This window comes from Lemur catta, chromosome 10, assembly GCF_020740605.2.
Source record: "Lemur catta isolate mLemCat1 chromosome 10, mLemCat1.pri, whole genome shotgun sequence".
In the NCBI taxonomy this organism is placed as follows: Eukaryota; Metazoa; Chordata; class Mammalia; order Primates; family Lemuridae; genus Lemur; species Lemur catta.
Genome location: NC_059137.1, coordinates 2,106,979 through 2,121,029, shown reverse-complemented (window position 1 = coordinate 2,121,029; position 14,051 = coordinate 2,106,979). Strand labels below are relative to the sequence as shown.

The 14,051-nt window shown below is 64.4% G+C and overlaps 1 protein-coding gene across 3 annotated transcripts in view; it reads left to right on the top strand.

Annotated features, from left to right (window-relative positions):
* The window catches only part of AGPAT2 (1-acylglycerol-3-phosphate O-acyltransferase 2), a 41,665-nt gene that overhangs the window by 25,184 nt on the left and 2,430 nt on the right, over positions 1-14,051 (top strand). Inside the window, exons 1-4 of one of the 3 annotated variants that reach the window (XM_045563932.1) lie at positions 4,346-4,566; positions 12,509-12,642; positions 12,987-13,162; positions 13,348-13,443. In XM_045563932.1, the coding sequence (XP_045419888.1) occupies positions 4,382-4,566; positions 12,509-12,642; positions 12,987-13,162; positions 13,348-13,443 (591 nt within the window). In that variant the 5' untranslated portion in view covers positions 4,346-4,381. Of the gene's footprint in view, positions 1-4,345; positions 4,567-9,634; positions 9,844-12,471; positions 12,643-12,986; positions 13,163-13,347; positions 13,444-14,051 lie in introns of those variants that run through there. The other 2 variants (XM_045563934.1, XM_045563933.1) reach the window with 2 other exon arrangements.

Here is a 14,051-nt window from a genome sequence, read left to right as displayed (position 1 = left end):
CTCCTCCACCCCACGCGGGCAGCACAGGTTCCCCTGGTGGAGGAGGACAGGGCCGCCCAGGTGGCTCTCTTCTGTCCGGGTGGCCCTGGGAGTGTGGCTCTGGCCCTGAGAAAGGAACTCAGTGGAGGAAGCTGGGGACAGGATCCAGGGTGGGAGCCGAGTCCCACGGCACATTCTGCCGGCCTCCAGGTCCCATGACAGCCCTTTCTTGACGTCCTCATTTGTCTCATTGACAGAGGAGGGGACTGTGGCCTCAGAGGGGCAGGGCCTGCGGGTCACAGCCAGTGGTGGGATCGGGCCTGGACTTACTTCCACTGCAGAGCTGAGCTCCACCAGCCACTGCCGTGTGCTGCCGGGAGGCTTACTCTGTCCCGAGGTGACAAACTGCTCTCGAGGTTGGGGGAATCTGAGTCCCCGTGGTTGGTGCTGCCGGGCGGAGCTGCGGATGCCGGGCCGGAGCCACGGGAGGCTGGGCTGTCAGGCGCGTGGCAGGCCAGGGCTCAGTGGCCAGTGGGGACTCAGGCTGCTCTCCGGGGCTGCGGCGGGCAAGCCATGCAGGGCAAGGGTGGAGGGAGGCGATGGCCTGACTGGCAGACCAGGCCCTCCCAGTGCCTTCCCTGCCCCCCCGGCCCCCCTCCCTCTCCCTACAAGTGCAGCTGGGGCGGCTACGGCTACGCCAAAGCTGGCCACACGGGGGAGGCCCAGGGAGACTCAGAGACCAGAGCCGGGCTGGGGCCAGGATGGGGGCTTTGCGTGGGGAGGCTCCACCGCCCACTGCCCTGTGCTCTGGGACCCTCCCCTGCTGGCGGGGAGAGGCGAGGACAGAGGAGGCCAGCGCAGGTGAGCGCCAGGCTTGGCACCTGTGAGACCCTGGCCCCAAGGGCAGCCCCTCAGCAGCCGAGCCGAGGGGTGATGCCAAGGGCTGCCCGCTCAACCTCCGCCCTGCCCGCTCGGGCTGGCCTGGGAGTGGCCAGTGCAGCTGACAGAGTTGGGGATGCCAGGGCCAGGCCTGGCATCTCTGTCACCACCAGCTGGAGGCCTTTAATCCTCACAACGCCCCAGGTCACCATGTCATCATCCCCTTTGGGCAAACAGGAGACTGAGGCCCAGAGGGGCACGTGGCGGGGGCTGGGTGCCCAGATTTGACTCTGGGCGCTTCACGTGGCACCAGCTGCCCCTGGCACATCCCCTCACCCTCGGGGCCTCCGTCTTCCTGTGTGAGCTCTGCAGACAGCACCTGAGGCCTGAGTCACCCCGACATCCGGGCCAGAGGAGCTGCCTGTGCTCCACGCTTCTTGCCCCAGGTCCTGCTCCTGCCCTGTGTCACTTAGACTCAAGTGTCAGGGGGGTGTGGCACAGCCCTTCTGGGTGGGGAGGGCAGCTGCAGAGAGGGGCCCTCGCCCCCCGCCTGGCGGCACCTGCTCCCCTCTGGACTGTCCCCTCTCTCCGTTTCATGGTGGCGTCTCCCCGCCCCCTGGCATCTCTGCCACTTTTGTTCTGGCCCCTCAGCCCAGAAATCCTCTCAGGACACCCGCAGGGTGTCACGCTGCCCCTCACCCCCACCCCAGCCCGTGACTCCAGAGCTCCGTTGGCCCCTGAGCCTGGGCCCACGGGTCCGAAGCCAGCACCCCTCCCCCGGCCCCCCACCCTGGAGAGTGTGGATCTGCCCTGCCCACAGCGGCCGGGAACCCGGCCCAGAGGCGTCACCTCATCTATTTTTAAGCACAAGCCCATGAAAGATTCACAGGCTGCTTTATTCACAGGTGGCAGTGATGGCATCGTGCCTGGCCGTACGCCCCCAAGAGCCCAGGCACAGCCCGCCGGAGAGCCCCAGGCCGCCTGGCTCCACGAAGACCCAATTCCCGTGCTGCTGGCCCCACCCAGCGCAGCCTCTGCGCTCTGACCTCCCCAGAAGGAGCGGGCTTCCGGGCTCTTCCTGGTGCGGCTGGCCACCTCCCCACCACACGGTCCCTGACCCGGTGGGGCCAGCACTCTCCCTCCCTGGCTCCGCCGCCCCCCACGCACCCACCTGTGTCCCTTTCTCCTGGGCAGGTTTGCAGGGGGCAAGGCCACCCAGCAGCCTGTTTCCTCTGGGCCATGCAAAGCAAGGTGAGGCAAGCATCCCCATTTTATAGATGAGGAAACTGAGGCCCCAGCACATTGCCTAGCTTGGAATTTAAAGCCAGACCAACTGGATTTCAAAGGCTGGGTGCCCCACCCTGCCCCTCCTGGCTAGCCCTTCCTGGGCCACACAATCTGCTTCCCGGACTTGGCGAGCCTGGCCGGTCCGCCAGGCCCCATCCAACCCAAGAGAAACACAAGGATGAGAGTGCCCCACCCCAGTCTGGCGGAGGAGGCCATGGGTGCTGGGGCAGCCGAGTGGGTCGGCCTCATGCTCACCCCGCGGCGTCTCCCCTCCCCTGGGCTGGGGCTCCTGCAGGCCTCGGGAGGTGGTGCAGCTCAGCCTTGACTGTGTCACCTGGTGTCACGCGCTGTCTGGCTGGGTCCCAGCAAATGCCCAGGAGGGCTCTTGGCTGTCCTTGGGCTGGCCGCCTGGCCACTAACTCCACCACCAGCCCACCTCCAACCCCCCGCCCCTGGTGGCTGAGAGGACTCCAGGGGTCAGACAGGATGCCGGCCACCCCAACCCAGCTGACCACGTTCCCATTGCTTTCACCACACTGGGGATAAACAGCAGACCCGTGCCGGCCCTGCTGAGCTGAGAAGCATTAATTTTAGAGCAGAATCACTGCCAGCCCAGAAGATTGTCTGGGCTTCACTTCTGGGACAAAGTTTTGTTAGCTCCCCAAACGCAGCCTACATTAATGCACTGAAAGAGTGTTTTCCGAAGACTCTCAGAGAGCGCTGTCCCTCCCCCGCCTTTCCCAGCCCCAGCCTCCCCTCCTCCCCTCTTTGGAGGCAAAGTGGACGTTTTCTTTCAACCTTTTCCAAAGGAGGACAGAACTGGGGAGGCGGTGAAATGGGACACAGCCCAAGGGGGTCTCGGGCCTGGGCAGGGGTGCAGCGCCGGTTCCAGGAGAGAAGCAGCCAGGCTGTTGCTGCGGATGCGGACGCAGGGACGGCTATGGAAGGAGATTGAACGGGAGGTGCCCCGCCAGGTTTTATCGTAAATGCCCCCAGGTGTGAGGCCAGGGGGAGATGCTCTGCCTTCTCGAAAATCAGAGCACGTTGTTCATGGCTGCTAGGCCCACGCAGGGGACCCCACTTCCCTGCCATTCACCTGAAGAGCGAAGCTTTTGTGCTTCACTTTGTACTCAGTACAACTTGCTGTGTGTGTGGGGGCGGTTACCATATTCCCTGACATATTTTAGGAACAGGTCACCTCAGTACCTGGAAAAACAAGGGGTCAATAACACACTCCCAAGGCCCTCAGCAATGCCAGGCAGGTGTGGGCATTTCATGGACCGCGGCACACGCAGGGGCCCAGACCTCCGGGAGAAGACTCCTGCTGGGATGGAAAGTGAGATTCACAGTCTCAAGCTGTTCTCTGAGCACGTGACTGTGGAACGGTGGGGACCAGGGCTGACAAGTGCCCCTGCCCAAGTGAGCACCAGCTGCACCTGTGCCTCGCCAGGCTGGCACCGCTGCAGAGCTGACGTGAGCTGACATCCACCACCGGCCCTGCACCAGAGCGTCCCTGGTGACACTCTGCTCCCGGCACCCAGCGCTGGGCACCCTCAGCCCCGCCCCAAACTCACCCATCTGCCTACTTTTGCCCCTCCTGCCCCTCCTGCCCCACCAGGTCCCAAAGCACCAGCTCAGTCTCCTCGCAGTCGGGCGAGGGAACCAGAAGAGCCAGGCCTCCAGTGGCCAGCCAGGTCCACCGGCCACTCGGGAGCAGTTTGAGGGCCGCCTTGTGTGGTGACCAGACTGGCATGGTGGTGGAGTCCTTGGGCCACCTTCACACGGCCTTGGGGAACTGTGGTTCCTGAGGGCCCTGGAGCCAGCCCCAGGTGGCAGGGGCTGCCTGAGGCTGGGGGACACCAGGTAGGACAAGGAGGCCCAGACCGTGGGGGGCAGCGCCAGAGTGGAGGCAGGCTTCCCCCCACTCGACGGCCGCAGGGTGGGAGCATGGCCAGAGCCTCAGCGACCTAGCGACTGGGCTGGGGGAAGGGAGTACCCCGGGACAGGGCCGGGGTGGGAGACCCAGGGCGGCGCCGGGGGCTGGTGGGGGAGGGGCGTGGCGGGGTGGGGGGAGGGGGCCGGGGCGTGGCGGGCGGGGCGGGCGCCGCACCTAGGCGCTGCCTCGGCCCCGCGCCTCTCCCCACCCGGCGCCCCGCCCCGCCGCCTCGCAATAAGGGGAGCGGCTCGGCGGGGCGGAGCGCGGCGTCGGGCAGGCGGGCTGGGCGCGGGGCGCGCCATGGAGCTGGGGCTCTGGCTGAGCGCGGCGCCGCTGCTGCTGCTGCTGCTGCTCCTGCCGCTGAGCCGCGTGACCCGCTTCTACGCCAAGGTCGCCCTGTACTGCGCGCTGTGCCTCGTCGTGTCCGTGGTGGCGTCGGCCGTCTGCCTGCTGCGCAACGGCGGCCGGACGGTGGACAACATGAGGCAAGGGCCGGGCCGGGGTCCGCTTCCGCTTCCCGAACTTTCTTCTGCCCTTCCCTCCTTCCTGCCCCGCCCGCCGCTCTCGGGCTCGCGGGCGGGCGGGGGCTCCGGGAGCCGGCGTCACAGTGTCCCCGCGCCCTCGCCCGGGCACTTGTTTGGTCTCTCGCGTCGTCGCGTCCCTGCGGCCGCAGCGGGGTGCCGGGCGGCGGGCGGATTTCCCAGAGAGGGGCCGGCCGAGCTGAGAGCGTCTCAGTCTTGCCCTGTTCGCGGAGAAACCGAGGCCGGGACGGTGGGGACCTACCCCAGGGTCCCTGATGGGGGCGCCCGTCGTCCTCTCTCCGTCTCCCTCCTGCCCACCGCCAGGTGATGGATGCACCTGTGCCCAGGCGCTGTGGCAGGTTCCTCTTTCTTGTCCCTTCCTCCTCTCGGGAAGCAGGGGAAGGGCTGGGGGCTCCTGGGGTCCAGCTTCCTAGCAAAGGGAAAGAAGGGGGCAGTGGTTGAAAGTTTCCTCTGGACTTGGCTTTGCCAGGCGGGGAGCGGGGGTAGCGCTAGGTGGGGTTGCCCAGAACAGTGGGAAGTTGCGGCGGGGGGGGGGGGGTGGCTAAGAGAAGGCCCCTTCCTGGCCTCTTTCCTTGTTTGCCCCCCAGGCTGTTGCTGCGCTTCTCTCTGCCCCATTTGGACAGCCCAGCTGGTGGCTTTTGCCATGGACTCTTGGCGTGGACTGGTGTGGGGCCCTTGTGGTCCCTGAGGTCCCCTCCTCCTCCTCTGGTCACAGGGCAGTGGATGAGAGTTTCCTGGCCTTCTGCCATCTCTGTCCTTGCCAGTGGCTGGGGCAGGCTACTACTGGAACTGGGCCATATGTCATGGGTCCCCTAGGACAGCCTCAGGGACTTGTGGCTTCCCAGGGAGCCCCCAGGAAGCCCCAGGTATACAGGGGGATGGTGGTGCTGTGGGGTGTGAGGACTCGGCGCAGAGGGCTGGGTGTGAGTGTTCAATAAGACGTTTGTGTGTGTTCTTGGTGGCTTGTCCCTGTGCCATCCAGAGGGGCCAGGCCAGTGTCCGGGGGAGCACAGGTTCCAGGGCAGCCCAGGTGTTGGCTCGTAGCAGGCTTCATAAGCAGAGAGCCCTCCGGAGTGGGGAGCGCCTATTTCCAGAAGCGGGCCGTCCTCTGCGCTCCGCCCCAGGGCAGGCGGCGGAGGCCCATGGGCGGCGGCAGGAGCTTAGGGCCCTGGGATCTCCCTGGAAGGAGCCTCCACTGAGCACCTGCTGCTCCAGAGCAGGGGGGACCCCAGTGGGTTCAGGCGGCCCCAGGCCAGGGGATGGCATGGCGGGTTCCGAGGCCGGCAGGGCATGCTGGGCCTGCTGTTTTCTGGGGTGCAGGCAGGGGGCTGCCCTGACTTAGGAGACCCTGGAGTGGGTCCCCCACTTGCGAGCAGGCCAGAGGCGCCACTTTACAAGTCCCTTCCTTGCATTTAAAGGCCCGACTTGCCGTTCATGGCTTCTGCCTGGACCTCAAAGCTGCTTCCAGGGGCCGAATCAGAATTGGTGGTGGGACCTGGCGGGCTGGGCAGGCTACCTCCAGCCCTCCTGCCCCACTGACCCTGTCCCCTGCTCAGCCCAGAGATTCTGGCCAGCTAGGGTGTCCTGCTCAGGCCCTGGGGGCTCTGGTTGTGCTCAGATGGGGCCTTCCTGGCACCCCGTCCGCCGCTGGCAGCGCCAACATCTGGGACATACCTGCTTTGTTCCTGTTGGCATGTGGGTACAGCAGGTGCTTTGTTCCTGCTGGCACGGGTGTCCCCCAGGGAGAAGGGAGGGGTGGAGGGTGGGGCAGGCCTGAGGGGGAGGCCTAGGATTCCACAGCCTCCTGCCCCCGCACCCCAGGTCCTGGGGCCCCTGTGGTGACACCCGCGACTCCCAGCAAGGCTAAGGGGTCTCCCCAAGTGTGGGGCCATGAGGTGGGTTCAGAAATGCAGAGAATGGGAAGGGACCAGGAGGATGGGGACTGAAGAGCTAGGGAGAAGGGGCTGCTTGGGGACAGGGTGCCTACCCCTCATTTCAGGCCCCCTGTGGCCTGGGACAGGCCCCATCTGTACCTGCTGTGGCACTGCAGGCACCTTGCAACCTTGGTCGTGAGCTCCATCTTACAGACAAGGAGATGCAACTTGCAACTAAGGCTGGGGGTGGTGCAGGGAGGAGAGGGTGACCGCTGAAGGTCCCCAAGCTAGGACGTGGCAGAACTGAGATTCGAACCCACTGAGGGTGACTCCAAACTACCTGCTTTCCTTTGTCCTCTGTGCCCAGCCCAGGAATAGAGGCTGAGGGTGCAGCCCCGGGGCTGCTGCAGGGCTGGGGCGGAGTGTTCCAGCAGGCCCTGAGGTCTAGGGGGGCGGCCCCACTGTGCACCCTGCCCCCCGACTTCCCATCTTCCCCCCGAGCTGAGACTGCCATGGCTGGGGCTGGCCCCTCCCGCGGGGTTCCAGGTGGGGGCCTTTGCCATTTGGACTAGAGTCCTGAGTGTGTAAGGAACAGTGATGGGAACAGCACAGCGCAGGCAGACTCCCTGGGGCCAGGCTGGGAGGCTGGGACCAAGGACCCCTGCTGGTGGTGTCCACCCCTGTGTGCAGGGCTAGGGTGGAACTACAGGTCACGTTTCCTCACCCCAGGGACAGATGCCCTTGTTCCATCGTGTGACAGGACAGCAAAGACCAGAGGCACTGCGTGTAGTAGAGTTGGGCTTAGCCACAGGGTCAGGCACGTGCTAACTGGGCTTAACGACAGAGTTTACTTTCTCCTGTGCCGGTGTCCTGCAGCCAGTCCTTTGCCCCGCCATCCTCGGGGCCCAGGGTGCGGCCGTGTGGCAGGAGAGGAAAGGGCGGCCCCCCCCCCCACGAGGGACTCTGTGCTCTGTGCCCACTCGAGGGCAGGACCCAGTGGTCACGACAGCCCTAGCTGCAAGGGTGTCCTCACTGAACCTCGAGGAAGGGAAAATGGGCTTGTTTTGGCCCCAGCGGCCAGGGGACTTGTCTGTCGGTCAAGGTCGGAAGCTGGAACTCAGCCTCTTAGTCAGAATTGCCAGCCACGGTGTGGCCCCGAGTCCTCTGACAGATGCACGAGGCACAGCGCCACCAGGGAGCCCTGCCTCGTCACTGCTCTGGGGCCTTGGTTCTCCTGGGGTGTCACAGGGGACAGACTCCCTCCCGCAGGCCCAGAAACTGGCACTCTCCTGAGCCCTGGCGTCCGGGGCGTCTCCTGTTCTTAGCAGTGGCTGGGAGGGCTTCCCTGGCCCTGCCTCCCCGCAGGCCCTCCTCTTCCTCATGCCCCGGCCTTCGCCCCCTCCTTGGACACTTGCAGGTGTTTGCACAAGCCCCCCACCCCCAAGGACCTGTCACCCCCTGTGCTCCAGCTCGTGTAACAGTTGTCGGAAAACTCCCCTTGCTGGGGCCTCCTGCCCCGAGTGCCATCGGTGGCTCTGGGTGCCCCGTGCCAGCAGAGCTGCTCTAAATGAGAGCAGAGCCCAGGCCTGGCCCGCGGGATCCGGCTGAGGACATGGGCCTTGGCCCACAGCTGCCTGGGTCTCTTGAGAGAGCCCCAGCCCAAGACCAGGAGCTGAGGGCAAGGGTCAGAGAGTGGCCTTCATGGGGACGGCTGGGCCAATAGCCTGGGCCCTGGCCTTGAACCACCTCCCGGCCACCTGGAGCAAGAGCTTAGGGAGGTCAAGTGTGTTGCCCAGAGTCACAGCTGGGAGGAAGGCAGCCCGGACCGCAGTCCCAGTCTGAGCCAGAGCCCAAGCTTGGGAGCAGCCCCAGTGTCCTGGGGCCAAGCTCCTGCAGACCCCGAAAGAGTCTGTGCCATTTGTGGCACTTGGTTCGAGATGGCAGTCCTGGCCCAGGGTTAAGTGGGAGGCTCCTGAGAGAGGCCCAGCAGCACAGGGAGGGACCTCGGGCTGCTCCAGGGGCCGAGTGCCTCACGGTGCAGCGCTTCTCACCCACCTGGCAGCAGGCAGCAGTGCTTCCGGAACACTGGGCTGGGCCCTCTGCCCATCCTGGGGCCGTCTGGGCTGCAGGTGACCTCAGCTTTACCCCCTGCTGAGGTGCCCTGGGGTGGCGGGGAGCGCACGGCGTGGAGTTAGGGCTGGAGGGTATGGGGCCACAGTGAGACCTGCCACAAACTTTGGGGCCCTGGCTCCTTCTGGGGGAGAGGACAGGGCTGCCCCCCAGGCCCCTGTGGTTGCCAGGAGGAGAAATCAGGTGAGGTGGGGTGTCTGGACACAGGACAAAGCCTTGGCTGGCTGCTCTGGGCACTTTGAGCTTCCTGCTGGGACAGCCCGGAGCAGACTCCTCAGCCAGCCGGGGTGGTGGCCTCTCATCCTGGGGTCTGGAAGGCTCTGTGCCCTCTGCCCAGCAACTCCATCCGGCCCTGGAAAGGAGGGGGGCTCAGGCCCATCCTGCGTCCCTGCCGGGTGACCTGGGGCGAGTCACCTCCCTGCCTCACCTGCAGAGCGGTGTAATGACCATACCCACCTGTGGGATGATTGTCGGAACCAGACACGACAAACGTCACGCAGAGGCCGGGCATGGGCCGGGGGTGGCATTTCTGTTCCTGCCTCTGGTTAGGAGCTTTTCCCAGACGTGTCTGCAGAGCTCAGCGCGTGCCATTTCCCCTTGTGGAAATGTGTGACGTGAGAGTGTGTACTTCCCACCATTGCCACAGAAAACCTGGGCGGTACAGGACACGAAAGGCAGGAAAATCTGGTGGTCCCATGTGTGCCACCTGCAGGTGATGCTGTGTCCCCTTGAGGACACTTCCGTGCTCTTTCTGCTCTCAGGAGGCACCTCCGCCCCCAGGCCTGCAGGCCGGCTGTGCAGCGCGCACGGTGACGTGGACAGTCATGGAGAGCGGCTGCCCCACGCCACCTCCACCCGTCGTCTGTCCTGAGCACTGAGGGCCGCCTGCTGGGGACAGGGTTTACGCACAGTGTCTTTTACCGTTTAAAAAACGTGACAGGACACGACCAATCCCTTCCACATTGCGGCAGTCCAGCGTAAAACGAAAAGAGAGAAAAGGTCTGGGATGGACGGAAGTGGCTGTGTGACTGCAGTAATGCCACGGGCTGTGCCCTTAGAGACAGTTCAAACGACCAGGTCTGTGTTGTGTATATTCTACCGCAATGAACAAAGAAGAAAAAAGGAAACTGGTAAATGCTGTTGTCACAGAGAACCACTGTCCATTTCCGGACACGGCCCGAGCCTTCTCCCTGTGCACTGAGGGGTGGGCGTGCAGGTGAGTTTGCTGTGGTCACTGTTGTAAGTCGTGGGCACGTCCTGTGCGGTGACTAAATACAGATCTTCCGTGTTCTCCTCCTCGTCCTGAGGTGACGGGGACCCTTATTTGCTCTGCCCGTCCCTGAGCTGGACATCGAGGCGTTTTCAGATTTCCCTAGTTCAGACCACACTGGAGTTTCTCCAGACCTTGTCACTGCTGCCGTAGGCCAACGTCTGGAACAAGATTGTGAGACCAGACTGACCAGGTGTCTTCGGGCTCTTGCTGGGCTACGAACCTGCCCTGCAGAAGCGCCCGTGTCTCTGTGGCAGCCTGTGCCAGTGGCTGGCCGCGCTCCCAGCGTCCTGGCCGACACTGCTTGTAATCAGGCCTTTCAATCTGTGCCAGTAGGAAGGATGGAGACACAGTTTCTTGTTTCAATTTGCATTTCTGTGCTTGGCGATGCGATTGGGTGATTTTCCTTATTTAGTAGACGTCTATGTTTCATCCGTTTTCTGAATCGCCTGCCTCGATGGTCTCCTTCAGTTGGCATGGTGGTCCAAGGAGCGAGGTCTCGCGGATGGAAACTCTGAGGGAAGCCACACAGCCACATAGCAGGCAATTGTCCCGGCAGGTTCTCCCAGTTCCACCAGGACCTGCCCACCAGGGCCTGCCCTCTGAGGGGGAGGGGGACAGTGGGCCGGTCTGGCCTGGAGACAGATGCCCCAAGCTGGCTGAGGCTGGCAGATGTGAGGAGGGGCCCGGGCTTCCAGATCCAGGGAAGGGTGGCTCATCGAGACTCAGTTTCCCCATCTGCAACATGGGTGCTGGGAGTTGACCTTCCCACCAGAGGTAGGTTCTGTGACAGGTGCAGCTGGTTAGGAGTCTGGTCTGCAGACACAGAGGACAGATCCTGTGTGGTTCCACTTGCAGGAGGGCCCCAGAGTCAGCAGATGTCTCGAGATGGGAAGTAGAAAGGTGGGGGCTGCGACTGGGGGAGGGGAGGGGAGTCCGCGTGTCACTGGGACAGAGTTTCAGTTTGGGAAGATGGAAGGTTACGGAGATGGATGGTGGTGAAGGCCGCACAGCAGTGCGAATGTGCGTACTGCCACTGAACCGTGCACTTTAAAATGGTGAAGATGGGGCCAGGTGCGGTGGCTCACGCCTGTAATCCCAGGACTTTGGGAGGCCCAGGCTGGAGGATTGTTGTGAGCAACAGCGAGACCCCGTCTCTACAAAAAAAAAAATAAAAAAATTAGCCGGGTGTGGTGGCTGTGCCTGTAGTCCCAGCTAGCTGCTCGGGAGGCTGAGTTAGGAGGCTCTCTTGGGCCCAGGAGTTGGAGGCTGCAGTGAGCTACGATGACGCCACTGCACTCTACCCAGGTGACAGAGTGAGACTCTGTCTCAAAAAAAAAAAAAATGGTGGTAACAGTAAATTTTGTTTTGTGTATTTTACCACAATTCACACACACACACACAAAAAGTCTGGTTTTGGGTGAAGGACCGGGCTTTGAGTCTCTGCTCTTTGGAGGAAGCTCCGGGACTGGGCAGCTACTTAGCTGTATCGCTATCAAGGGGGGCTCTTGCCTAGCGTGGGGGCCGCGCTGCTCTGTGTGGAGAGTGGAGCAGGCTTGGTGGCCCAGCACATCCCCCAGCCCCGCCTACTGCAGGGGACAGAGGGGCCCCAGGGGTCCTGCCAGGAGCTCACACCATCGGGCTCTGTCACCCTGCAGGCTGACCCCCCATATGCAGGTGTCCTGGCAGAGCCGCCGGGCCGAGGCCACCCTTCCTCCCTGCACTCCTCTGGCCTGGCCAGTGCCTGGGACGTCCTGGGAGGGTCAGGGCTGCTGCAGAGACTTGAGGTGCCCCTTGCCCGGGCCTGGTCCCAACCGTTACTGGCTGCTTGGTTGAGGCCTCCTCGAGGTCGCAGGTTGCCCAGGGCAGCCCCCATGCAGACTGGCCACCTGCCGGGAGTGGGGCTGCCGGGGTGAAGGGGCTCCGGCCGCTGGACCCGAGGGGTGCGGGCTCTGCGCCTGCTCTCAGTGTGGCCACAGGCAAGTCTCCGAGCCGTCCTCGCCTGCTGCTTCCTGAAAAGAGGGAGCCCGAGGCCTGTGTGCGGGAGGGCACGGAGTGAGAGCAACGCCTTGCGGTATCCGTCCGGGAGTCCCTCGGTGGTGGCCCTTCCCGACGTTCTGGAAACAAACTTTGGTCCTTGCAAAGGTCTCCACTTGGCACTGACACTTTCTTCCTGACTCAACCCTGTCTCGAGAGGGGGACAGCCAATCACCTTGCTTGGTCTCCCGCAGGGTGTGTTGGCTCCCCCCTCCCCCGCCCGCAGGGGTGCAGGGATTGGGCTCCACCTGGGTGAGAACCAGCCCAGCCGCCTTCCGGCCGGGGCCCCACCTGGCTGCTGGGTGCACCCCTCTGGGAGGGCCGAGCACGTAGGGGTGTTGGGTGAGGCCGGGCAGACCCTGGGGAGTAGGAGTGGGCGCCTTCCCGTATGCCACCTTCCGACCTCCAGAGGCTTGCCTGACAGGCTGAGGAGACTGAGGCAGGGCAGCGGCCTGCGGGTGGGCGAGCCAGGCCCCCAGGGCTGTCTGCTGGAGGGCTCTCTCCACCGCATGTCACTGACCCCCGTCCCGGGCTCAGGCCCCGGGACCTCAGTGCACTGTCCTCTTGCCCTCAGCATCATCAGCTGGTTCATGCGCAGCTTCAAGTACGTGTACGGCCTCCGCTTCAAGGTGAAGGGCCAGGAGAAGCTGGACGTGGACCAGCCCTGTGTCATCATCTCCAACCACCAAAGCATCCTCGACATGATGGGTAGGCCGGGCGTGGGGGTCTGGCGGAGGGGCCGAAGGCTCCGCCCAGAGAGCGTGGAGGGTGGCAGGGGCAGCTCAGATGAGCAGGGGGTGGCCTGACGCAGGCAGGGGACCTGTGCGTTCCTCTAGCCACAGGCCTCCCTGAGCTGGGCACCGAGAACAGGAGGCTGGCAGTGCCCGGCGGGACACAGGGTCTGCCATGCCCTCACGGCCAGGAGCTCTGTTTCAGCACCCCCGAGGGGCAGGAAGAGAACTTGCCCAGAGAGCCGGGGGGCAGGGGGGATTCCAGCCAGGCCTGGGGTCAGTCCGGGCACAAGCCCGTCCTCTCTCCCCCGTGCCCGGCAGGCCTCATGGAGGTCCTCCCCAAGCGCTGCGTGCAGATCGCCAAGCGGGAGCTGCTCTACCTGGGCCCCGTGGGCCTCGTCATGTACCTCGGGGGCGTCCACTTCATCAACCGGCAGCGCTCCAGCACCGCCATGACCATGATGGCCGAGCTGGGCGAGCGCATGGTCAGGGAGAACGTGAGTCCGGGCCTGGGGCTGGGCCGGGGGTGACTTGCCCCGGAGTCTGCAGACGGCATGCAGAAGAGCCAGACTGTTAGCAGCTGGGTCTGCGGAGAAGTGGGGTTTCTTAGGAGGGGAGGGAGTTGGCCTCCCCGGGGCTGTGGGCACAGCCCAGGCAGCAGCAGCTCTTCTCTGCCCCACAGCTCAAGGTGTGGATCTACCCCGAGGGCACACGCAACGACAACGGCGATCTGCTGCCTTTTAAGAAAGGTGCCTTCTACCTGGCGATCCAGGCCCAGGTAGGCCAGGCCTTGCCCTCATGGGGTGGGCAGTGGGTGGGAAGCAGGTCCAGGTTGGCTTAAGGCTGAGGGTGCTTGCCCAGTCTGGCTGGGGGCCTCTGGCACTCAGGGACTTGCCACTAAGAGGGGACAGGGCCTCCACCAGCTCCTGGTCCCCTGACCCACCAGGGAGGGCAGCCCTTCCTTCCCCGACTCTGAGCGGTGAGGCCGGGGGCCTGAGAGACCGGCTGCACTTGGTGGGCACCTGAGCTCTTGGACTCTAGCCCCAACTTTGCAGGTGGCCGGCGGGTGGCCTGCCCAAGGTGGGTGCTGTAAAAGGCGAGGGCAGGAGGCTGGTGGGGCAACGCTGCTCTCGATCGCGGCTCCCGGCTGGGGTGGGGGTCTGGACGAGCAGGGCTTTCGGTGTGGGGCGCTCGTGTACCTGGGTAGAGGAGCAGCAAGCTCCGCCTCTGCGCTCAGGCCTTTCTGGTCCTCAGCATCCAGGGGTGCAGCTTGTCCTGGGGTGTCCGGGAGGGGGTGATTCCGGGAGAGGCTGGGGTGTCTCCATCCACGGAGTGGGGTCTCCTGGTGGGTGACAAGTACCTGTCCCACCCCTGCCACTGTGCTAG